The sequence below is a fragment of the Grammomys surdaster genome, unplaced genomic scaffold (genome assembly GCF_004785775.1).
Source record: "Grammomys surdaster isolate TR1022 unplaced genomic scaffold, NIH_TR_1.0 132, whole genome shotgun sequence".
Lineage (NCBI taxonomy): Eukaryota > Metazoa > Chordata > Mammalia > Rodentia > Muridae > Grammomys > Grammomys surdaster.
Window position 1 is genome coordinate 5,271,928 of NW_021604590.1, and position 14,756 is coordinate 5,286,683.

At 45.5% G+C, this 14,756-nt stretch overlaps 1 protein-coding gene across 1 annotated transcript in view; it reads right to left on the bottom strand.

Moving 5' to 3' along the window:
• Nucleotides 1-14,521, bottom strand: part of Lama1 (laminin subunit alpha 1) — a 126,019-nt gene extending 111,498 nt beyond the window's left edge. Inside the window, exon 1 of the mRNA XM_028762234.1 lies at nucleotides 14,440-14,521. Coding sequence (XP_028618067.1) covers nucleotides 14,440-14,521 — 82 coding nt within the window. The remainder of the gene's footprint in view (nucleotides 1-14,439) is intronic.
• Nucleotides 14,522-14,756: the final 235 nt, after the last annotated feature.

The following is a 14,756-nucleotide window of genomic DNA, read 5'->3' on the forward strand; positions in this document are numbered from 1 at the left end:
AGTGGGAGAGGGTGAGGGAGAGGGAGAGGGAGAGAGTTGGGAAGGAAAGGGAAAGAGAAAGCCAAGGCCAGAGCCAGGAGTCAGGGCACACACAGCACAAAGCATGCTGGACTTGCTTTCTCTCTCCCGTGGGATGATGAAAAGAAGTTTGATCTCAGAAAAAAGAGTGGGTGGTGAGCAAAAGGCAGAAGGAGGGCTTTGCTAAAAGCCCATTTCCATAGCAACGCTCTCAAGGTGTCCTTGACAAAGCCAGATTCCTACTGTTGATAAACAAATGGTAAAAACAAGTCAGGCACAAATGTTGTCTATAGGAGACAGTGTGTGCCTGGCCCCTCATGGGGCTTCTCGTTTAAACTGGTATCATATGTGTATATGTGACTGCATGCATGTTGTGTGTGTATGTGCCCATATATGTGCTCACATCTGCTCACGTGTGTGTGCATGTATGGGTATACTCACATGTGTACGTATGTGTGTACAAGTATGCATCCGTGTGTGCTAGCATGTGCACAATATGTGTGATGTATTTGTGCTGATCTCTGTGTGAGTATATGTCTCTGTGTGAGTGTGTGTGTCTGTGTGTGTGTGTGTGTACAGATGCAGGTGTGGAGGTAAGAGGACAGTTCTCACTTACCATCTTGACCAACACATTCTCATCTGCCTCTGTGTACACAGTGGGCCAGCTGCCATGGGAGCTTGTGAAATCTCCACTCCCACATTGCTGTAAGAAAACTAGGATTAAAGACACGTGCTACAGAACCTGGCATCATGTGAGGACCAGGAACTGAACTAATGTCTTTATATTTACACAACAGTGATTTACCTACCAAGTCACCTCTTCAGTACCCAAGCCTGTATTTAATGCCTGTATTTGGTCATATTGAGGTCTGGGTTCAGAAGTTAAATGTGATTGCAGAGAACACACACACTCACACACACACACTCATACACACTTACACACACACTCACACACACACACTCACACACACACACTCAGTAATTTCAACATTCTGCCCAAATCCAAATCATTACTTCACAGAAAGTACCACACCCCCACACAGCTCAAACTTCACATCCTGACTGAGCAGGGAAGCCCACTCCTTCTTCCTTCCAAATCTTTAGAGGAAGAAGCCTGACTTGGATGTCAGAACAACTGGAGCCTTTGAGTTACATACAGACATTTCCTATTCCCCTCTTACAAAAAATGAAGGCACGTGTGGCTCAGATCTTTAAACTCATAAATCTACCTCACTTGTTACTTAAAACCATCACGTTTTGGTTGAAAAAAAATCAACTTTTTTTAAAGGTAGAGTCATGATTTGTAGTCTGGGGTTGGCTTCAAAGTCTGGCTCTTCCTGCCTCAACTTTCCAAGTGCTGGACTGCAGACCTTAGCCACCATGCCCAGATAACTCACCATTTTCTAGCCAGCCTAAACGCCCCCCTAAACTTTTCTATGAACCTTGCTAATGGCCCATCAGGTCTTGGCTGTGTCTTTCTCATTCTTTTTCCACCTCTGCACTCTTGTTTATGACTTACATTGTTAATATGCCCGATGTGATCCCAGGCACATGCCAAGGGTGGCTTTCTGAGTGGTCACATGCACACTTGCCCTCCATGTAGTGCTCTGCCTGAACAGCCTTGGCATTTTTAGTAGTTTAAACCAGCCTCCCCTTATTCATTTTGCACTGCATCCTCAAATTATGTGATTATGCAGGTACCTGGTGACAACTTCAGTGGAGGGTGACCCTTCCCAGTGTCCATGCACCACAGTGACTGACAATATCATTCTGCATTTAAGATGTGCAGCACTTTCTGCCCACGGTCATCCCCAAGGTACCTGGAGTCGCTGGGATGGACCTGCTTTTTATAGCACACGCTTTACATCCTGAAAGTCTTTAGAGATGGCTGCCACCCTGTGGAACGGTAGCACACAGACTTCCTAAGCGAGGCAAATGCTCCAGCCAAAAGTTCGCAGAGTTTCATGTGAATTCCGAGTTATTCTCTCTGGCCTCGATAACACTGTGCTTTCTCAGTTCAAAGCACTGTACTCTAACAATGGGCTGCCAAAGCTGTCGCCTGACCACACATGCTACAGATATGCTACATAAGCGTACACAGATGACCGCATGTGTTACGGGAACCGATCCCTTGCCTCCAGCTCTTTCTCCCACATTCTCTCTCTATGCAACTCAAACTTTACATTACATTGTTAGGTTCCATTTTATCGTCAGCTGCTATTAATCTCTTGCCAAGCCTGTTTTATACACTAAACTTAATACATAGCACATGCGCAGGGGAAAACAGTATATACGTGCTTTGGTGCTATACAGTTTTCAGGCGGCCCCTTAAAGAGACTTGAAAGACACCTCACGTAGATGAGATTGCACTTTACAAAATGAGCACTATGAAGGGTGACCCTCCCCAGACATAAACAACTGATCGCTGTGACGAAGAGGTATGTGTACACAGCTCAGAGGACAGAGAGCTAAAGAGAAGTCTCAGCTTTGGTGTTCGAAAATTACCTGCAGATCTGCTGAATCAGTGGGTTGTGCTGGGGCGGACAGGCTCTCTGCCTAACCAGCTCCCAGGGGAATGATACTTTGAGTTTACAGGAGTGAACCACGTGGGCTTTCCTCCCGCTCTGACACTGAGTTGAACCAGTCTTGCCAAGCTTAGCACAAACCTCATCAGAATGATCTGAAAGATCCTGCCTCCTTCAGCAATTTGGGAACTGTTTAACCAGAACTCCAGACACCTACTCTGAGTTCCAATCTCCAACCGGAGATCGCCTGAGTGTGACTATCTTTGGAAGAACTATAGAGATTTCATAAAAACAAAGATCTGTAGCTTATTGTTAGGAAATCAAAATGTTAAAGGCTCCAAACAAAGACAATTCAATAAACAGGGACCACTGACAATCTGTTGAGGAGCCTCAGCCTTCTCCCCACAAAACACAATTGGAGCTAGGTGTCTGTCACCCATTTGTATCAAAGCACACATGCCCTCTCTCTCTTTCACATACACACATGCACACACACACACTCATATAAACACTCATTCACACACATACACACATACATACACATACACTCATACATTCAAATATACACATACATACACATATATTCATACATTCAAACGCACACACATACATACATACACATACACTCATACATTCAAACATACACATACACATACATTCACACACACATACACTCACAGACATATACACATACATAAACACACTCATACATTCAATCATACACACATACACACACTCATACACACACACACACACACACACACACACAAAACATTTATGAAATAAATTCAAGACCAAGACACCAAAAAGTACAGAAACTTTCTGAGAGAAGTTAAATATTATGATGAACAAAGAGAAATATGTGATTTTCGGAGAGATAGACTCCATAGAGCTAAGCAGTAATTTCCAAACTGTTCTATCGATTGAATCCAACTGCTGCCATAATTTCCTGACTGGCTGGTTTGTAGAAATTGGTAAGATGTCCCTTGGGTGTCTTAGACCTTGAATTTCTGCTTCTCCAGACAGTTTGGATCTAGGAGACAGAAGAAGGTAAAGGGGGAGGTTTTCAAAAGACTATATGCGGACAAAGACAGGGCCATTCACCCAGGGTGAGGACTCTCTGGAACAGGATGTAACAGGGTAGGAGGTAAGACAGATAAACAATAGCCATGTTTAATAACACCTGCAGAAGGCAAGAACGATGCATTGTACACTCTGTGCATGTGTGTGCATCAGGTGAATTAGGTCTACACTGGGTATCTTCCTCAACCCCTTCACACCTTATTTCTTTCTAAGACAGAGACTTACTGTATTTGAATGAGGATTTTGGATTTGGCTGTCTTGGCTGGCCTGAGAGTTCTTGGGACCCTACTTGAAGCCAAAGCTTTTCTGAAGATGTTTCTCCTACCAGGCGATCTCTATTCATGTGTGTTATTCTAGATTGTGAACTCAGTCCTGGCTCCCAAAACTGTTTGGTCACCTCTGCCCCAGGACTGTTATCCAGACTCTTCCCTGCTCTCTTTCCAAGGCCTGTCTGGGTGACTCAGAGGTTCCAGCCGCCTTGGGTTAGCCTGATCCTTTTAGGAGATTATCACTCTGGTTGCATCTCCTGGTCCCAAACATGTTATCTGTATGAATGTCTAAGTGATGTCCCCCACACTACTCTCCAGACCCTGTTATTTGTATTGGGACATTCACTCATTCATTGGTCCCCCCAGGACTGACACTGTTGGGTGCTGGCTGAGGTATTAGAATTATAAACAAAAAGACAAGCAAATAAAGAGAAGGCTATGAAATCTGCCAGAGAAGGAATAAGTCAGAGCACCCGAGGTGAGAGGAGGGGCTTCCACTGTGTTATGAAAAGCAGTCAAGCTTCACAGATGTGGGGACCATAGGTTTACAGGATAGGTAATAGTTAGCCACGGAAGGTGAGACAGGTCATAGCAGAAAGCCCTGTAAGCTGCACTGAGCAGACAGTAGCAAGCCACTTAAAAGGGCTGGAATGGCAGGACCAACTTCACAGTCTGTTCACGCTTAAGGACAGTTGTGTGCCAACAGCTTCCTGGGGTTTCTGAAAACTGTCTTAGAATAAGGCTGCATTAGACTCAGCCCAGCACCCAGCACTCACAGCAGGGCCTCCGCTACAGGTTCTGCCTCTGTTCTGTCTGAAGCAGACGCTGCCTTACCTTATCATATACCCGAAATGGAGAAGCCAGGAAGGGAGCTGGCTGCTGGGTCAATGTAGGCATAGGTGGGTAGGTTAGATAGAGCACCTTGCAGATGTGGCAACAACAAAGGTATAATATTGTTATTAGGCGGAGTTAGGAAGAAAGCAATCGATCAGATGGTAAGGAATGAAAACTTCCAATGGAAGACAGGCAAGGGAGTGAGATGGATTTCCCCCACAGAAAACAGCATCCAGAAGGTGATGGAGGATAACTAGACCCTGGAGCCACCAAACTTGAAAAGGTGCAGGGGCAATGGGCATGCTGGTCTCAGGAGAGAAGAGGTGACTCAGATTCCAGAGAAAAGGACCTATGAACTATGTGGTTCATTTAAAGAAGATAGGAAAGAAGGGACATGGGGCGGAAAAGAGCTGCAGTGTGGAATGTATCTAAAAAATTATTCTAGAGTCGATCAATCAGTCCCTTACAATACCCCCAGATCTTATCCTAGAACATGAGGGACCCTAAGACTCTATCAAAAATATTTTTGAAATAAGGACCTTGCTGAGCCATTAAAGCTAAGCTGGGATTGTGCTTGCTTAAACACAGGAGCAACAACAACAAAAACAACAGCAAAGCAGCACACCAGGAACAAAGGTAACACGGACACATTCACCCAGCCAGAAAGCAAGAGGTCTCTACAGGTCCTGCATGCCTACCCTGTGCTACTGCATCTGCCACACAGCAAGTTCACTGGGTGGTTTCTAATCTCGGTGGCACAGCCAAACCATCTAATGGAGTCTTTCAAACACAAATGACTAGGTCCCATCTCAGACCAAACACGTTGTAATCCCTGGGTTAGGACCTGGGGATCTGTGTTATTAAAGTCTTATGTGGAACCTGAAGAGGCAACTTGTATGAAACTGTTCAGAAATGTTTTCCTGGCACCCAAAGAGCCAGGCAGGCATGCAAGCTCTGAGTTCTCCAAGGAGAAGGAAATCAAGACAAGAGACACAGCCTGCAAGCAACAGGCTGCTATAAAACCTGAATGACAACTCCACCTAGGACTCCAGTCCCTCAACTCCTTTCTTGAGAATTATGTCACAGAGACAATCCCTTTTCAAGCATACACTCTTGGGCTTCACAGACTCAAAAGCAAATCCATATAGAAAGTGAGAAATGTCCTTGCAGCTGTTGATCCACAGATAGGAAGGCAGCCAGGAACCCTGTCTTAGTTAGAGTTGCTATCTCAGTGATGAAACTCCATGACCAAAGAAACTTGAGGAGATAAGGATTTATTTGGCTTACACTTCCATATCACTGTTCATCACTGAAGGAAGCCAGGACAGGAACTCACACAGGGCAGGAACTTAAAGGCCGGAGCTGATGTAGAGACCATGGAGGGGTGCTGCTTACTGGCTTGCTCATCACGACTTGCTCAACCTGCTTTCAGATAAGCACTCAGGACCGCCAGACCACGGATATCGTGATCCACCACGGGCTGCCCCCAATCCCATCAATCATTCATTAAGAAAATGTCTCACAGCTGGATTGTATAGAGGCATTTTTTTTTCAATTGAGATTCCCTCCTTTCAGATGACTCACTCTAGTGTCTGTCAAGTTGACATAAAACTAACTAGGACACAAAATCTCTAAGATGTGCCACGTCATGTAGCTCCAACGTGACCTCCACGCAAGGACACACGTATGAAGGAGTAAGACACAGAAAAGAAACAAGGAAGCTGAACAGAAATGACAACAACCCCACATGGAGTATTGTTCTACTGCTAAGGAAAGTATTAAGTTTTCACCTACAGTCCTGCCTACTTGGGAAGCTGAGGCAGGAGGATCACTTCGGCTCAGAAATTCAAGGCCAGCATAGACAAAAATCCAAGACCCAGTTTCAAAACACAAAACCAAGCAAAAACCTGTTAATTCCTTACAGAAAAGTAGAAGCAATTCCCCAAAACAGAACCCTTTGAAAGAAACATCTCTAGTTCCACCCATTCTGAACTTCCAGACTGAACATACACCTTCCACAAAGCCTGGGGTAGAGTGGCAAGAAGTCAGAGAAGCATCGCCTCCAAAAACAAAGAAATGCTAGAATAAAACAGGATAGATTAGGGATTTTCAGAATGGGAGAAGAATGCTACCTATGTCTGAGACACAGAGAAAAGTACAGACGAGTGACAGAGATTATTCTGGAAACAAATATTTAAACTAGAAACCCCTGAAGATGGATGAAAAAGGTCCTTGTGCCTCTGAGTACCAAAGTTGATCAGAACTTTTGATCCATAAATTCTGGCTCCTATCTGTTGGGTAGAAGGGAATCTAGAATAATACAGGAGTCAGGTACAGGCCTGAGTTGGCCATGTAGGAGCTGGGGATGGGTTTTCCATGACATCTCTGAAGATGTGTGAATCTTTAAATGTCCTGAACCCTTGAGTAGATTGCTAGGTGATTCAGCCTTGAAGCTTGGGCATTGTGTTTTGTTTTAAGAGCAGACTTCTTTTCAGGTCCCACATGTGGAACTCTGCAGTGAGCATCCCTTCCCCTTGGAAGTGTACCAAATCTCATCCATTCCCTCGTATCCTGGATTTCAAAATCATGTAAGCTCATAGTTTGACTAACATTTTAAGAGGACCCCATTCTCCCTGTTGGCTTTGAAACTTTGAAGGCTCATTCATAGCATTACCGTTCAGCACTGGGGGCTTCAAGTGTCACGGCCATCCTTGGTAAGGTGGTCACTGCCATCTTTTCTCTGCTGTCATTGCCAGCTTCCTCTGAGAATGGACCATATAAAGTGGACTTGGACTTTAATTAGAACTAAGTTCCACAGAGGTTTCCTCTTAAGAGAGCAACTTGCCTTGTGACTAATTTACCTTGGTTAACAACTGTCTTCCATGTGAAGTTAGTTCTCACTACCCCCAACCCCCACCCTTTAAGTACTAAGAACCTGAGAGACATCTAACATATCTCACGAAGTGCCTCTGATCGTCTAACTCTTTATCTGCAGGCTGGGGTACAGTGGGTGTTACTGTTGTCCACTTCCACTGACCCAGAGCCAGAACTCTGATTTTCCATGTGTATTAAGAAATACCGAGGGTTAGAGAGATGGCTCAGTCGTTAAGAACACTGACTGCTCTTCCAGAGGTCCTGAGTTCAATTCCCAGCAACCATATGGTAGCTCACAACCATCTACAGTGGGATCTGATGCCCTCTTCTGGTGTGTCTGAAGAAAGTGGCAGTGTACTCACATATATAAAATAAATAAATAAATCTTAAGAAAAAAGAAAAAGAAAAAAAGAAATACTAAGAAGTTTAAGAAAAATGTCTTTTTTTTTTTTAACTCTGGCTAATGGCATTCTGGGTAAACCACCCAAAAGTGTCCCAGAGAAGAAATGTGACTGTGTGGTCACTCCAACTTAGCCCAGAATCCAGTGCAGATTTAGAGATGAGGCATTAGACACATTCTATAACAAAGCAGTCCTCGGGCAGTGAGCTGCAGGCTTGAAGGGCAGGATTGGGCTGAGGTGGGGCATGGGACTGCAGCTCAGGTGAGACGATTCTCAACAGCTGTGCAGCAGACAGAAACAACCCTGACTCGGGGGTGGGGTGTCATGCTAGGATAAGGCAGGTAGTTGGGGCTGAATTTGGAGAGAGTATAGGTGGCTATGGCAGGGAGGCAAGAGATGAAACCCAAGAGGCAGGGGGGCTTATGGTGACAGTGGGTGGTGACATTAGCAGGACTGGTCTAACTGTGGCAAGACACTAGATCACCTGGCTGAAAATTCAGGCAGCTAATAGCTATTTCCAATGAAAACAGAAAGGGGCGGGGTGGATTTTAATGAAGAAAGAAATAAAAATTTTAGAAAAACAAGTTGGATAAATGACATAAAAGAACAAACCAAAGAACAGGAAACGATGGTTCAACCAGAGTAATAAGAAAAAAAAAAGAAGAAAGATTACACAAATGGTCAGAAATCAGGGAGGGATGCTGAGAAGGAAGAATCCCTTCTTCTGCACCTGAGACAGTCACCAGTTTTCATAAGTAAAGCTCTACCTTTATCAAAAGGGTAGAAGACGTTTCATGGAAGAACTATTGCAACCAGCGTCATGGCAATAAGTGCATATGTGTGCATGTTTGTGTATGGATGCATGCATTCATGCTGTCATAGCACGTGTGTAGAGGTCAGAGGGCAACTTACGGAGAGTTCTCTCCTTCCACCATGTGAGTTCCAAGGATCAAACTCCAGTCATCAGGCAGGGCAGCATGCAATGTATCCACTGAGATACCTCTGTGGCCTGGAATGTCCTTTTTTTCCTTTTTTTAATTAAAAATGATCCATTAAATGTAAATGTCTCCTTAACATCTTTATGATTGCAGAGAAATTCCTAATGTTCTAGCAGGAAATTATGGAATCATGAAAAAAAAAATTCAGGAAATACCTTCAGGAATAAGAGAAGCTGGCCCTGTCTATAAATCACCACTGATCTAAAGGCGATATTACCACCATAGACTGAAGAGGTACAAGAATTTACGGCCCGCTGAGTCAGCAGATCAGACTGCACAGATAACTTCTGGAATGAAGAGATTGAAACTTCAAATGAATGACTTTTTTTTTTTTAAGTACACACAAACTGAAATCACACTGCTGATAGCGCGGCGGCACGCCTCTGCCACTGTTTTTGAGTTAACGCTTGGAGATAAATGCTTACCTAGACAAGAATGTTATCATTCACCAAGCTCCACACTGCTCCCATTGTCTGTGCCCTCCCCCCTCCGCAAGAGTGGGAACCAGTTAACCCGAGAAAGCGCTCCTGACCCGGCCTTGACAAAACAAAGACTCAAGTGGAAGGACTCTGCACTATTTATTATTAAACACTTATTATGAGCACTGACTGTCACCCCTCGTATAAGGGTGGGGGGTATGTAATGAACCCAGCTGGTGTGCAGAGTTTTATGCTGCAATAGCTACCTGACGGGCATGCTCTAACAGAACCAAAGTTCATGACCTTAACTAAACTATTTCTATGAAGGAGCTTTTTCCTGCTCATTAATTTTGTGATGCATTGATTACTTGGTTGTCTGGGGATGTATATTATTATATTGGAAAAGAAGCGGGTTGAAGAATCCCTTACAGGTGTGCAAATAAGCTTTGTATATCTTCCTTGAGAGCCCAAAGTGGTCTAGCTCATCCACACATTCCTGAAGAGTAGAGCTAACAGATGCTTCAACTCAGGCCTACGTTACAGAGTTTTTGCTGTTTGCCTTCCGTCACTTTTAGGACTCACAGTGAGGACTTAACTTTATTCATTAACAATAACTTCTTAAAGAATTAAGTTACTCTGTGTCTGTCATGGAGTAGTAGTGACATCATAGTGTCTGAGAACTTACTAAAACACTGCCCTGAACTTCAAACTTAATCATGCCAAAACTTTGTCTTTCTGCCAGAAGTGTCTCAAATATGTCAACAAATTCCCTATGAACAAGAGAAGAAGAAAAATAAAGGAAGAAAGAAGAAACGAAGAAGAAACAGCTCTTTAACACTACTGCAAACAGTACCATTGGAAGTGGTATAAAACAACAATCTAGTTTTAGAATTTTTAAGATGTAAAAAGCAATGCTCTGATAACACCCATCTGTCCGGGACGGATCAAGATGAATGGAGGTTGCCAGTGTAAAAGAATACATGTTAGTTAGCAGAATATTAAAATCTGCCAGAGATACATGGAGGCAGCTCTGGGGGGGGGGGGCAGTCTGAGGTCATAGTTCATGAGTCTCCGTTATCCACGCTCTAACTGCAAACTATCATTACAGCTATCAAAGGCGTAATTTTCACAAACAGCATGTGCTCAAACATTCCAAGGAGAGACATGGTGATGGAAGAACAGCCAAGAAATAGCAGACAGTGGCTGTCTTGAAAGACAATGGCAGGGCTGGTGTGGTGGCTCAGTGGTTAAGAGCACTGATTGCTCCTCCATAGGTCATGAGTTCAAATCCCAGCAACCACATGGTGGCTCACAACCACCTGTAATGAGATCTGATGCCCTCTTGTGGGTGTCTGAAGACAGCTACAGAATACTTACATATAATAAATAAATAAATTTTTTTTTAAAAAAAGGAAGACAATGGCAGACTCCATCACTAAACTTTTTCTATGTATCCTTTAGTGTGTTTTGTAACTATGTATTCCATAGTGCTTTTTGTAACACTGGAGTTTGGGGCAGAGGATATGGAATACAGATGGCTTTCAGGTCTCTAGAACCCAAACAGCAGACTGAGGGAGCATTTTCCAGTCTGCCAGCATGGACACTGGTTAGCAGTGAGCAGGTATAGGTTCTCCCAAGACCCTCAGCTGTGAGACAGTAGGCCAGGGTACATTCCAGCTTTCCCAGATTACCCCAGTATGATATGACACCATGGTGACATTTGTGGGCATCCTGAATGAGAGATTGGGAATACAATTTGAGTCTGTAAGGTGATCCTAGGAAGGGAATAAGGAGAGGTGGGGTCATAACATAGAACAAGCCTTCTTGTTTATATACCCAGAAAGTCAACCCAGGAGCACCAATGATACCAGAAATGGGAGAAATCCAAGCAGAGAAGGCAACTGTTGTTTAAGCTAGTCTTTCCGCTGAGGATGAAAGATTGGCTCCGACTAAGGTTAAGAAACAAAGTCAAGGCTAATCAAAGGAACACATTTGAGCAGCTGAACCCAATGCTATTTAATTCCAAACATAGACTTTGCTTTTTTTTTTTAATAGCCTAGACAATATGGTTTGGGAAAGAGCCTTCCCCATATAACTCTGTAAATCATCATCATCATCACCATCATCATCATCACCATGGTCTTTGCACACATGTTTCTCACAGCCTAGCTGCATTTAGTGCACTTTGGAAACCCTTTTCTACGTTAACTCAATTAACCATGAACATTCCTTTCTGGAAGACATGATTACTACTCATATTTCACTATATTGAAACTCAGCCACAGAGAACTTAAGTAGTTTACCACGGATAGTAACACTACAGAGCTAGGTACCTGGAGGTGGAGGGTACTGCTTGCATTACTTCCCTGAACGTTTGCTGTGAGTGACAATGAGCATCTATAGGATCTCAGGAACGAACTGGAGCTTCAAGCCTCATTACCACGAAGTAAGGAGTCACGTACACACTTAATCGTGCAAGCTTATGCTATAGCACAAGTCTGAGAGCTTTACGAGACACTCTGTCTGCTTCACACCCTTCTGGCATTACTGTGCTCACTACGCACGCAGAGTAACTACAAACGCAAGCCTCATACAGAATACCTAGAAAACTGGAAAGAGCAAGGTGGGAGGACGGACTTTGTGGGGAGAGGGCAGAGGTGTCTTAATACGGACACCCTACTTTCTAACTGTTACAGTAACACCTTATTGCCCTGTACTTAGAAAACGGGGCTACAGAAAAGGAGCTTTGTTTGAGACCACACAACTAAGTAATTACCTGCTAAAACTTAACGAACCACTTACCAAACTGAGCGTTCTGCTCAGAGATGTTTTCCTGCAATTGAACCAGCTGTGAACTTAGCATGTCATTTTTAAGAAACTCGGCAGCTTGGATTTTCCAATTGGTCTGTGCTAGGTAGGGTTTGAACCTTAAGGCCTTCTACATGCTAAACAAGTGTTCTACCACTACACTATATCCACAGTCCTGGAAACCCAACACTTATTATTCGATACTTAGAGGACAACTCACTTTAAAGGTTATATTTCAGCCTGAGTCAGGCATTGTTAGTTATAAAATAACCCCTGTGGAATAATAGGGACATCCAGTAATCTAATGCAATCTAATGCTTTTAGATTCATGACCAGCTTCAAAACTATAAGCACCCTTCTACATGTGGTCGGGTGTTTGTGATTCAAGCTACTCAGAAGGCTGAGGCAGGGGAATGACTTGAACCCATAAATTCAAGACCAGCCAAGACAACATTATGGGATCCAGGCTAGCTATAGTACACACACACACACACACACACACACACACACACACACACACACACAGAGAGAGAGAGAGAGAGAGAGAGAGAGAGAGAGAGAGAGAGAGAGAATATTAGATGGATGATTTATAGGTCAGAATTATTTTATTACTCTTAAGCCATGCCATTGCACCAGCCATCCAAGCCACATACAGGGAACAAAACTTCCAAGGATGCTCATTAGGAAGCTGTGAATTGGCAAATATAGACTAGATAGGAAGGATTCAAAGGCCCTGCCTGATGTAGCCTTTCTGCAGTGTCTCAAAGCAGGAAAGCCCCATGCAGTCCACTTTCTCCAAACACCATTCATAACTACCCAGGCCAAGCGCCCAGCCCTCAGGGGAAGGAAAACATTCGGGCCATCTCCTCAGTCGAAGACTTTCAATGTCTTGAAACAATAAGCTGAGGCAAACTGCTTTCTCCACCCTGTGAGAACCATGATTTGGTCACTTTCAACAACCTCACAGGCAGAAGTTGGGCTCTCAGAGCCAAAGGCTTCCCCCCCAAAAGCTGGCTCTTTTCTTTCCCTGATAACTATGTAAATTCCCTCTCTCCCAGCCCCCGCTCTGGAGCTGAGTAGCCGAGCAGCCGCCGGGCTATTCAAAGCTGCGTTTCCAGCTCGGTCCAGCGCTTTCATCATGAATGCATGAATGAATGGGATGCTCACAGCCTGCACAGCTCACGGCTCTGCACAATGCCCAAACACACATTTTTCCCACGAGGGCATTTCGAGTCCGGCCTCCTACTTTTAACCTGTGCTCTTAGAGCGCAATCTATGTGGGAACACAATGTCACTTGTTGCATACATTGAGCTGTTTTTGACAAACGTTTGTGACCACCTAGCTAAGCAGGGGCTTGCAGACAACTCTCGGTGGCAGGACATATTCTCTGTCCGTCTACCTCCCATCTCCAGTGCCCACTGAAAATTCACTTTGGGTTGGCTTCTGTTCTCAAATCTTGTAAAGAAAGCTACTGATTCCATGCAGAGAGGACAGACACACTATCCATCCTTTTTAGGCCCATACGCCACCCCGAGTGCACACGATTTAAACACGCGTGGGGAGTCTATTTGCTCACTTTACAGACTACACAAGGAGCACGCTTTAGTGAACACATTTGTGTCCTGGACGCCATATGCGGGCTCCAATTGCCCAGGACAGCTGACCTTGGGACCCCTTCTCCATCAGTCTTTCCCCGCTAGAACACTTAGGACGCTAGAGACCCAGAGGAACCCGCCTTTCTCCTTCCAAGGTCTCCCTTTGCAGCACAGGACAATGAGGCGAATGCGGGAGAACTCCATTCCCATTCATTCCGGGAGCGGTGCACACAGTCATCAAGCCAGGCGGTCTCCCGCCACTCACAGCCAGCGACTCAGGTGTTGGGTGTGGAATCTGTGTCCCTTCTCACGTGCGGGACGCTCCACTCTAGCCACCCACTGCACTCCTGGATCTTAAGGTCCCGCTAAGCTAGAAAGCAGGTGACCCCTGGAGTCAGAGGAAACCAGAGCCGAGAGCTCCAGAGAGCAGCCAGCGACCTCGGAGGGTGGCTTCCGCCGGCGTTCCTACAGCCCCGTGCGGCCCGCAGCAGGTCAGCGCTGCGCCAGGGTGCGTGCGCCCACCCACAGCCCCGAGCGCCACGCTTTGTCCGCCGCACCCGCACGCTCCCGCTCTCCAGCGGGTGGGTCACCGGTGTTCCCGCCGCAGGGCTCACCTCTCTGCTGGCTCCGCACGGTGACCCAGAGCACCGAGGCCAGGAGCACCAGGAGCGCGGCTCCCGTGCTGCTGCCGCGCATGTCGCCCTCGCCGCTCCTTGCGCTCCTGGGGAAGGTCTAGACCACGCTCGTTCACAGGCACAGTGCGAGTGTGCTCTTCCCAGCTCGACCCTGGCCTGGTGCGCAGGCCCTTCGGACACACCCCCGCCTGCCTGGCCGCGCCCCGCCCCTGTCCTACCCGGGACCTCCCCCAAAGGAGCCCCTCTGCGCCCAGGTCTGTCCTCCAGGGGGAGCCCCGCCCTGCCCGTTGTGGCGG